Here is an 11,005-nt window from a genome sequence, read left to right as displayed (position 1 = left end):
TGTCTATGGTCTCCAATTTGCTGTCTTCCTTGGCTAAATGCGCTCTCCGAAGCCACGGTTGATACTTGAACCGTAAGGATATCTCGAGCCATTCTTGAGAGTATCGGATAACTTGCCTTGTACTTCTTCCACCATGCTAAGACGTCCAAGTCATCCAAGCTCCTTGATATCCACATTTGGCGCATCAAATAAAAGTTATATTCATCAAAGTTTGCACTAGAAGAAGTTGGGCATTTGCAATGTAAAACTTTTAAACCCGACAAGCCCTTTTTGCTACTCCGAGAAGTAGTAGGGCATGGAGCAACGGTGTAGCACGTTCTTCCAAACTACAATAATGAGTAAAAAAATTCTAAACTCATCATCAATAGCGAGTTCGTTCTTTTAAAGATGGTTGAACTCCCGCTTCAATTTCTAAAAATGTATAAATTTGACCAACCAAATTTTTAGTATAAGACATTTTTAAACAAGGATTTAAAAGAGAACCCAATATAAATAAAGTTGGGATGGGAAAAAAATACTTCTTAAATTTGATTATCATTTCAAAAATAGACACTTGATAACCGGGTTTATGTTTATACTCTTGTAAAACTCTAGCTATTTCCGCTAAGTAGGCTAAAATTCCGGCTACCGTAGGATAGAATTGTCTAGAAAAAGCAAGAGTTGCATTATAAAAAATTTCTAAGAGCTCAACACACATTCTTTAACATCTTTTCCAATGCGAAAAATTTAACCAATCATCACTATCAAGATATATTTGTTGTGAATTTGTTGTATGGGAATCCTATACTCATATGCTTGTCAGTAGCATAATGTAAGTGTAGTTCCACCTAGTCTCAATTTCTACTTGAATTTTCCTAGGTCTAAGGTTATTTTCCACACAAGCATTCTTAAAATCTCTAATTCTTCCCCTATTAGCATTACAAAAAAAACGCAACCGCATTTCTAACTTTTTGAATAGAATCGTCAAAATAGTCAAGACCATCTTTAACAATTAAATTTAAAATGTGACAACTACATCTCACATGAAAAATATTTTTTAGCGGAGTTTTTAATTCTCTCTTTAAAAGACCAATCGCCTTTGTATTATTAGAAGCATTATCTAAAGCAATACAAAGTGTTTTTCTATAAATGTTAAAAAATCTCATAATAGTAGACATTGAATCCGCTAAAAATTTTCCATCGTGACGACCTTTTCCTTCATCATATAAAAAGTTATAATTTTTTTTTGCATAACCCAACCCAGTTGTCATCAACCCAATGACATGTAATAGCAAAAAATCTAACTTGTTAAGACTAAGACCCAAATCATGTAAGACAAACATTACAATTTAAAGAAGTAAATACATGGCGCAAATAAAATCTATATTTTTTAAACAAATCTATAACATCGGCTCTACAAGTACTTCTAGGAATACCCTCAAATAACGGATTATAACAATGTTGAATGTAAGTAACAAACCCCATACCCGATGGAAAGGAAAATGGTAAACAATCATAAGCTACCATTTTAGCTATTTCTACACGCTCTTTTTTCTTGTCATACTTAAAATTTCTACCGGTTGGTGGGTCTATCGTCATTTGAATCCCCCCTACATTTGAACCCGTTTGCTCTCCCCAAACATCCATATGTTTGGTTCTCATATGACCATTTAGTGTACCCGTTCCACCATCCTTACCAGTCCTTGCTTAAAACTAAATACTTGTCCACATAGGGTACATGTAGCTGATTGGTTTTCCCTATTCTTAGTCATAAATTTCCAAACTTTAGTTGTTGGCTTACGAGTTCTAGGCGGTTTGTCTTGTGTATGTGATTGTGCAGGACATGTATCTCCTATGGGATTTTCGGGGTGTTGTGTTTCATCATCATCATCTAAGTCTTCATTAAAAGTGTCAGAAAATGTTGTTGCATTGCCTCATGACCTAAAAGTGGATTATTTCCTCCAACATCAATACCTAAATTAGGTGTTTCTTCCACAAATGTTTCCTCATTAAGCCCACGCCTAACAATACCACTACTACTACCGGCACCACGTCTTAATCTCTTTGACATTATTAAATAGAATTAATTTAAATCACAATCAAATAAATCACAACAAATTAAATTGCTAGAATTAAATTGCGTAAAAAAATAAAAATTGCTAGAATTAAATTGCGAAAAATAAAGATAGAGTTGGAACGAAGGTACCAAATTGCCGGATTAATTTCCAACAAAGTGAAGGCGCTTAGAATTGCAAATCCACCAAAGTTACTTCGGATTGTTACAAAATCACCAACTCCACCAACAATATTATAATTGCAAAATTAATAATTGAAACTATAATAAGACTTTGTAATATTTATTTGAGAGAAATATAAAGTGACTAATTATTGCAAAGTAACTATAATTGAGAGATTGAGATTTGAGAGAAAGAGAAGAGTTGAATGTGTGAATTAAAATGAAAATGAAGAAGGGTTATATATAAAATGAGGATGGGTTAAAGTGTTAAAAAAAAAGTTTGGGGGTTGGGGGCCAAAAAAAATTAAGTATTTGACCGTTTGGCAACGGCCATTTTTGCAAATGGACCGTTGCCAACGGTCCAATTTTGCCCAGCCCAACGGCTATTAAAAAAAAAAAAAAATTAATTTAACCGGTTCCGGTTTCAAAAAAATGGGAACCGGACCGGTAAAAAAATTTCGGTTTCGGTTCCGGTTTTTACCGGTCCGGTTCCGATTTTAACCGGTTCAACGGAACCGGTTGACGGGCTTAGGTCTAAGCGAGAATTCTTTAATATTTTCTCTTATAACAACATCAATTGTTGCCTAATTAAAGAATCAAATTCGACTAAGTTTGACCAATGGGACTGGGGACAAAAAAAAAAAAAAAAAAAGCCACAGTAGCCGTACTCACAAATCATCATATATATATATATATATATATATATATATATAAAAAGAAAGAAGCGTCCCATTGACGCGCAGACATCTCATTGATTAGAATGGCCATTTATCTATTTTCTCATTTTTTTTGGCATTTTACAATTTAGAAAACCTATATTAATTTTTTTTAAAAAGAAAAACAAAAGACACTTTCAGGGATATCACGTCCTTTCGCTATAATTGACTGGTTATTAGCGTTACTACAACGACAGTTTCCTTTGCGCAGAAGTTAGTGCTATCATAATTCTTGAATGTGTGATAAAGGATTAATACTCCCGAATCAGTTTCATCCTTTTTTATTACTTTCTTGGCATGGCCTCCAACACGTTTGACATGCATCTTCTTCCTCTGGTGTTTGTTGTATATATTAATTAATCCTTTTCCCATTATATTATCCTTGTATTTTTTTTTTATCAGTGTTTTTTTGGGATATATGATAGTTAGCACACATTCTTTTTCTGCAACTATACATTTGATTTCCTTTATATATAAGTTTGCAAAAGCGGATATGGATCCCTCTTCTCATCGATTTTGCAAAAGCGGATATGGATCCCTCTTCTCATCGATTTTGACGCTTCGAAATTGTGAATCATAAGGGAACAACTTCTCTCAGATAAAATCATGGGTTCTAAAGGAAACAAGTTTAACGCCGGAACAAGTCTCCCGCCGGGGGAGCCAACTCTGTGCCCAAACGGTTCCGGTATGGCGGCGACGATGGGCCTTTGCTCGAAGTGTTACAGAGGCGATGATGGGACTTTGCTCGAAGTGTTACAGACACTATAAGATGATCCGGTCATGGCTAAAGTAGTGATGGAGAAGCGTTTCAAGGTGCGTGTCGAATTTAAAATTCTGTATAATAAAATATTTCTTGTATTGTTTGTTTAAAGGTAACATTGTAATTAACTTATTTTTCATTAACTTATATTATATATTAGTAGTTGATGCAGAACTATTTCCTATTTATGATCACATGGAAATTCGTTTAAGAGTTTTAGATTATTCGCATAATGTTTCTTTATGCTTAAGTTGGCAATTTTTGACAAAATAAATGAATTAATCCTTTTTTAACACAACTAATTGCAGATACTAGACAATTTAGCATCAAAATTCTATAAATCAAGGGCGCCTTTAATCTTCCAATTGGCGCGAAATTACCCGAGTTAAGCACCACCCAAGCACCCCTTCCTCTCCCCCCCAAAAAAGTTATCAAGCTAGAAAAGTACATATCTACGTTATTCTTTCCTGAAAGACTGAACGGGCTGGTTAGGTAACAAAGATAAGGAAAAAAGAAAAGAAAAAGAAACACAAAAAATATCGATGAGTCTCATAATAAAAAGGGAGGAAATTAGTTAAAAGGGGCCTTTACAAAATGAATAGAGGTATATGACCCTCTGTGTACATGGGCGATTGTGCAATAAATACGTATACGATCCGTTGATTTTGTGAATTTATGACGGACGAGTTCGGGCTGGTTTGCTTTGTTTTTTTCCCCTATGCTTTACAAGGAAAAATCATAAGACCATAAAAAGTTACTTCTCTAATGAAAACTAAACAATTACATACTCATATACATACATCAAGGGAAAAAAATCATTTTTCAAAATTTAGTAATACATGCCACATAAATTCTTTACATGCTTTAAGGGGAAAACTATATATTGTTTTACCTATATAGGTTATTCAAAATCAAATATCTTTTGATGACTAAACCCCTTCCAGGATGAAATTATTTGATAAAAAGTAAAAATAAGTGTTAATAACAGAATGGGTTAAAATATGATTATTTTTTTCAAAATTCTAAAAGTCTGTAACAACAATTACTAACAAATAATATTTAAAATAATTATTATTCTCTAGGGAACAACATTAAGTAGGAACGGAAGGCAAGAAGACCTAAGCCAAGCGTCTAATAAAACTTACTGTTTGTAATAATTAGTAGTACTACTTATGAATATTGTATACCTTTGAATACAATCACTAATATATATTATTATCTACAATAATTAATACTACTCTGTATTATTTGTGAATGACATTTAACATGATTCAAAGGGTTACGTTACTTTTTTTCCTCTATAAAATGAGCCTGAACTTCTCTACCACATTGAGAGAATGACTCCTCAAAAACCATTTTATTATCAGTCTTTAAAAAAGGTTAGGTGATGTTTTCATTTTTTCCCATATGTATGTATTACATTAACTTTAATTTTTTTGTTGGTGTTACAGTTTCTTTTTATCACTTTTACCTCTATAATTAGAAGAAAAAAAAACCACTTCGCAATGCATTGACGTCTAACCGCGCGAAGTGCGGGCTATTTGACTAGTTGCTTGAATATAATTGTGCCCCATTTTATCCAATAACCATATCTTGTACATGAAGTATTACCAGAACAGCAAAATTACTTTATAAACCAGGCCCAAATAATTGAAACAAAAGCTACTTTGGGATCATTAAGAATCTGCTTGAAAGATTCAGTACTTATACATAACAATGTTTTGATACAACATGATTCAGAGGACTCTCCGATCTACAAACGGTACAACATAAAATGGAAGGTCCTATAAAGATCAATGACTAGAAGAATTTGCTAAAAGAAGTTGAATGTCAAGCTAAATATCTTACGGGTCAAAGATTGTCGAAGATGCACAAGAATTTTCCAATGTCTGCACAATAATCTGCACGAGATACATAGGTGAAGTCGCCTTCACAATTATCTAGTCGAAAAGCCCCTCATCATGCCAAATATCGACTAAAAAGTCTACCATCTCCTGTGAAATCCAGAAACTAATCCAATTAATAATAGCACTAGACAAATGACCATCATTTCTGATAGAATAATATATGTAAAAGGAAGCGATGTACATTATCCAGATTGCTTACAGTTAAAGGAATTGGCTCGGAGAAAGGCTCTGTTGTAGAGAGCAAATCTTCATAGGTTGTTGACCAACTGCATGAAAAATTCATGGAGCTTCAGTCTATTGGTAAGAAATAAGAACATTAATGAAAGGTTTGATCCAAGTCAAAGAGAGAACACGTTCACTTCACTTATTTGCATACAATAAACCCAATGCGTCCGACCCTTCCCTGGATCCCGCCCATAGTGGGAGCTTAGTGCACCGCCGGACTCCCCCTTTTTTTCCTTTTTGATAATTGAGATATCTGTCTGGGCTCAACCCTTAGGACCAACCGTAGCATTCACAACTCGGTGATAATGAGCCCGCCTTCTAGCCTTCATTGCCACAATATGGGAACGGGACCACCAGGGATAATGGGACCGCCCCTCTAGCCTTTATTGCAACAATATGGGACCACCAGGGATAACTGGACCACTGGGCTCCCCTTTATCGCCACAATATGCTTATATCATGTACTTGGAACACAACTAAACAAATCCAAATGTTTAGTGAAATTATATTCTAACTAAACTTTGTATTTACCCTCATCCATTCTCAGTCACCCTCTATCCAAACTTCAGCATCAAAGGCTCTAGCACTATACACTCAAGTTCCCCATCCTCGGATCATCCCTGTATAATATTTTCTTTAGCTCGTGGAAGACACTACGGAATACCTTTTGATCACCGATCATGATAAACTAGTTCAAGGTACAAGGATTCCTTTCTGTTAATAGCACGCGTATTTGCACTCGCATACTATATCAAGATATATGTTATGCCTTGTATGTGGATGCAATAGAATACATGCATTTCAAGATGGCCATGCACAGTGGGAAAAGTGCAAAGGCTCACCACTTGTTCACTCTAGAATAAAATAGAGTATGTTCTGTTGGCCATTTGAGATGGAAAAATGCGTGCATTGCAATATCCATTTCATGCCCTGCACGGGAACTTACCTCCTCTAGAGAAAATAGAGGAAATCAGTTGATATTGAGAAATATCTACTGCATCAAATCATACAGAAGCTATGCAACATTGAATACACTAAATCTCCACCTGTGGACCTCTCCTGATGCATTACAGGCCCGTATTAGACTAAACAAAGGATTAACTTTTGCTAAAAAAGGTAAAACGTAAAATGCTCACTTGGCGTTGAAAACTATAGTTTCTTCTCATATATTTCCTTAACTCTTTCCCATTGTGGGCCAGCTATTTATATGTTCTCTTACTGTTCTCTAAGTGCATAGCCACTGAAGCATCACTATATGAAATTGCCGACTGTTAACTGAACACCGTAGTGAAGCAGGTAACTTGACATTCTTCTGGTATTTTTGGGTGTATATGATAAATCATCTTTCTCTGTGCAGTAAAGATCAAGACTTCCATTCATCAACTTATCTCTGACAATCAGGGATTTCTCTGAGGCATTACCAAGAGTACGGAGAACCTCAGCTCTCATCTGGAGTATGAAAAATAAATGGGAACTCTTCTGAAGTAGATTCTGTATACTGTGGATGCAAAAGCATTACCTTATAATTGGATCCTTAGGCATCCTATCTGACCTACTTGATACATCTCCAACCCATGTTCGTCTGTTCTCATGCCATGCAATAGCAGCTGCACCGTAAACAACTATACCATATTAGTAACACAAGAAGAATCACAATGTCTAGACTCATACAGTTTGGATCATCCTTTTTCTTTGAGCCACCAACAACAGAAAGTCCATTTTTATGATGCTTTAGCCAATTCAGATTCCTCATTTTTATTGAGTGCACTATGGTACAAATCAAATAAGTGAAACTCCTTGACTAAAACAAAACATTTGCTCAATCACTTGAAGAGATTTGTTTCTAAATTCTCAAAAAGGTTAAAGAACAAACCGTGATTGACAAATACAGGAGGGCTTTTGTTATTTTCTGGAGGCGACTTCTTTGTTTCTCTTGTAGATGTTGTATATCTTTCTACAGGCAGCTTCTCAATAAAACACGAATTTCCAGTATCTACTTCCATGGCCCTCGGGACTGAAAAATCATTCCCTTCCCGAAGACGAAAAAGTAATTGCTGACCCTACGCATTTATGAAAAGGTCTCTTTGAGATCGCGTCAGAAGGTACTAGATATGAATTGCTAATGAGTCATGCACAAAATCATGTTCTGAATAAATCATACTTTAAATACCAAAAAAAAATGTTGCGGAAGAGAAATATAGAATATACATAAGAAAAGCTGAAATTCTTAAGTAATTCCCAACAGCTGTTGAGATGTAGTAGCATTTTCATTGGTGCTAATTTACCTCCTATATCTTGATTAAAGAGTATCAATGCTCGTTGCAATTGGTCATTCGAATTCTCCAATGTCAACAAGCATCAAAAAAGCTTTTATTCTACATCCAAGAGAATAGATGGAGGAAAAGGGAGAACGAAACTATTAACTTAAATTTACTAGTAATGTTTAAATAAAACAAACGATAAACTTTCATATGCAGAGAGAACACCTGTCTTAATCATCCAGTGTTCATAATTAAATAAAACATCTTAATAATCGTATGTTCAAATTCAGACATCTTAGTCTCGAAAAAAGAAGTAGGAGAACAATTGGATGACAAAGACTGTTACTACACCATATGGTGTAAGCTTGTGGAGGTCCATCAGAGTTTTATGGGATGAATTCAAGCTTGAAACTAAAATTAAAGTGTGCAATGGGGAGAAGACTGACTTCTGGAAAGATGATTGGCATGAAGCAGGCAACATGAGAGTACTCTTTCTAGACATTCATAATCTAGTCCTACATCAGCAGAGGGCTATAGCAGAACTTTGGACACCTCAAGGATGGAATTTTATTTTCAGAAGACAACTAAATGATTGGGAAATTCCAAGGGTGGCTGAATCTAGTCCTACATCAGCAGGCAACATGAGAGTACTCTTTCTAGACATTCATAGTCTAGTCCTACATCAGCAGAGGACTATAGCAGAACTTTGGACACCTCAAGGATGGAATTTTATTTTCAGAAGACAACTAAATGATTGGGAAATTCCAAGGGTGGCTGAATTTTTTAGCACAATAGAACAATTTAGCGGTTGGAAGCAGGTCAAGATGTGTTATGATGGCAGAATAGTAGCAGGGGATCTTTCAAGGTGAGTTTAGCCTACAGAAGAATGAATCAGTCCAATCTACAGCTAAACAATTGGCCCTGGAAACAACTCTGGAAAACAAAAATCCCACACAAAGTTGCTTGCTTTGTATGGTTGCTGGCTAAGGAAGCAGTACTGACACAAGACAATCTGATGAGAAGAGGGATGCCTTTATGTTCCAGATGTTTCTTTTGTGGTGAAGATGCAGAGACAGTTAATCATCTATTTCTACACTGCAAGATTACAGGACAACTTTGGAGACTATTCTTAAATCTCAAAGGCATTTCATGGACTATGCCTGGAAGGATTACAGAAAAGCACTTCTGAGTTCAGAGTTGGAAGGAAGCAGGTTTGCAGGCAAAGAACAGAGGTAGATGGAGAATTGTCCCAGCAAGTATATGGTGGACTATTTGGAAGGAGAGGAATTCTAGATGTTTTGAGAATGCAGAGAACAGTATGCAAAAGATCAAGTTGAACTGTCTTTTGATCTTATGCTTTTGGTGTTATCAGGTGTACTCAAATGAGACTGTTTCCATCATTGATGTTTTAGATTCAATATAGGAAGAGGACAGTAGAGTAATGGAGTTCTTATGTAAATATGGTTTCGGTACAACCCATGTACTGTTTTGCTCAGATGAAATATAGACATAGTTACCAGTTTCAGAAAAAAAAAAAAAAAAAAGTGTCTTAGCTCTGTCACACACAGCAAGATCTTGTATATTATCTTTTCCAACATTAAAAACAAGTTATAACTAGACTGTGGAGACGGTAGCTTCGACGTTCCACAGACTAATCATGAGTTATAGAACGGTAAGTCGGTAACATTGACATCCTTAAATGATTTACCATTGTTGACTTTTCGATATAGAACGGTAACATTGATATCCTTAAATGATTAACAATTATCACCTTTTCGATACAGAACGGAGCTTCGCAAATTGCCCTAGGTCAACAACCCCGCCGCACTGCAAAAGGCTTTCATCTAAACCAAACAAATGAGCAAACTTTTAATTATGTGCATACTCAATCTGAGTAGACAATAAAAACATTAAATTCCCTATTATCCACTAGCTACTCCCTCCGTTTCTAAATAAACAGTGTTTTAGGCTTTTCATTTTGTTTCAAAATAAGTGGTGCTTTAGGATTTCAAGAAGAAATTGATCTTACTTTTCCAAAATTACCCTTATTTACATAATATCCAAATTCCAATACCCAATGTCAACTTAGAAAGTGGTAAAATTTGATTAGGGGTTAAGTTATAAAAACATTCCTAATTTTCTAAGAGTGAGCAATTTCTTAAAGGGGTGTGCATAAACTAAAAACACCACTTATTATGGAACGAAGGGAGTACATTATATTGCATCCAAGTCAACACACAAAATCAAAAGGCAAATTACACCAATCTTTTCAAGAACTTTACAGTAAAAACCCAATTTTACTTCACATTTCAGCTGCCAAAAACTTAAATTTTCCTCTTAGCTTGAAAAATCTTGATTAACAAGCAAAGCCCTGATGAGAATGTGTACCCAAGTTCATCATACATTGAAGTTATAAAACTTAAACACTCAGAAATATTACAACAATTTCAATAAAAAAAAAAAAAAACAAGTTAACCCCACAACTCGCGTTACCAACATTTAAAACTCTCAATAGATCAATGCAACATACCAAGTGCATGCAAGAATCACCAAAAACATAACAGAAAAACATATAAAACAAAAAAGAAAAAAGAAAACATAAAAAACAATAACTAAATAAAACAAGAAAGAAAAAAGGAAAATAATAAAAGGAAATAAATAAAGAGAATGAGTAAGTACCTTTGTTTTTACTGTGAAGACACCCGAGAGAGAAAAGGGAGGAAAGAAAGAAATAAATGAAGGGGCTCAGTGGCTATTTATAGATGAAGTTCTTTAAAGGGTCCACTAGGGAATTAAAATATTATTTTCTTGACTTTTGCATCTTTTAGGGGATAGTTCAATGATTTATGTCTAGATTATGTTTACAGGTTAAAAATCTAGCAATATATATTTATAAATATTTAATTGTGAATTTAATTAGT

General features: G+C 34.8%; 1 protein-coding gene across 3 annotated transcripts; it reads right to left on the bottom strand.

The window, feature by feature from the left end:
- Positions 1 to 5,341: 5,341 nt before the first annotated feature.
- Positions 5,342 to 10,009, bottom strand: LOC132042524 (uncharacterized). 3 transcript variants are annotated; one of them, XM_059433046.1, is made up of 5 exons: positions 9,856 to 10,009; positions 7,697 to 7,883; positions 7,343 to 7,430; positions 5,798 to 5,864; positions 5,342 to 5,701 (listed from the first exon to the last, which is right to left on the bottom strand). In XM_059433046.1, exons 2-5 carry the CDS (start codon positions 7,824 to 7,826, stop codon positions 5,651 to 5,653), a joined length of 336 nt encoding a protein of 111 aa, XP_059289029.1. In that variant the 5' UTR covers positions 7,827 to 7,883; positions 9,856 to 10,009; the 3' UTR covers positions 5,342 to 5,650. The 3 variants fall into 3 exon arrangements, with proteins under 3 accessions (XP_059289029.1, XP_059289028.1, XP_059289027.1); XM_059433045.1 differs by having other exon boundaries at positions 5,342 to 5,685; XM_059433044.1 differs by lacking the exons at positions 5,342 to 5,701; positions 5,798 to 5,864 and adding an exon at positions 6,960 to 7,213.
- Positions 10,010 to 11,005: the final 996 nt, after the last annotated feature.

The sequence above is a fragment of the Lycium ferocissimum genome, unplaced genomic scaffold, assembly GCF_029784015.1.
Source record: "Lycium ferocissimum isolate CSIRO_LF1 unplaced genomic scaffold, AGI_CSIRO_Lferr_CH_V1 ctg1593, whole genome shotgun sequence".
Lineage (NCBI taxonomy): Eukaryota > Viridiplantae > Streptophyta > Magnoliopsida > Solanales > Solanaceae > Lycium > Lycium ferocissimum.
Note: the sequence above shows the minus strand (reverse complement) of the source record. Positions and strands in the feature narration are given on the sequence as shown.

Excerpts from the sequence above, each read along its gene's own strand:
- LOC132042524 (XM_059433044.1), bottom strand. The coding sequence starts at position 7,826 with ATGGAAGTAGATACTGGAAATTCGTGTTTTATTGAGAAGCTGCCTGTA. Across the intron at positions 7,431-7,696 it reads TCCTGTATTTGTCAATCACG|CTGCTATTGCATGGCATGAG; the intron begins GTTTGTTCTTTA and ends TTTACGGTGCAG. Across the intron at positions 7,214-7,342 it reads CCTAAGGATCCAATTATAAG|AGATAAGTTGATGAATGGAA; the intron begins GTAATGCTTTTG and ends CCTGATTGTCAG.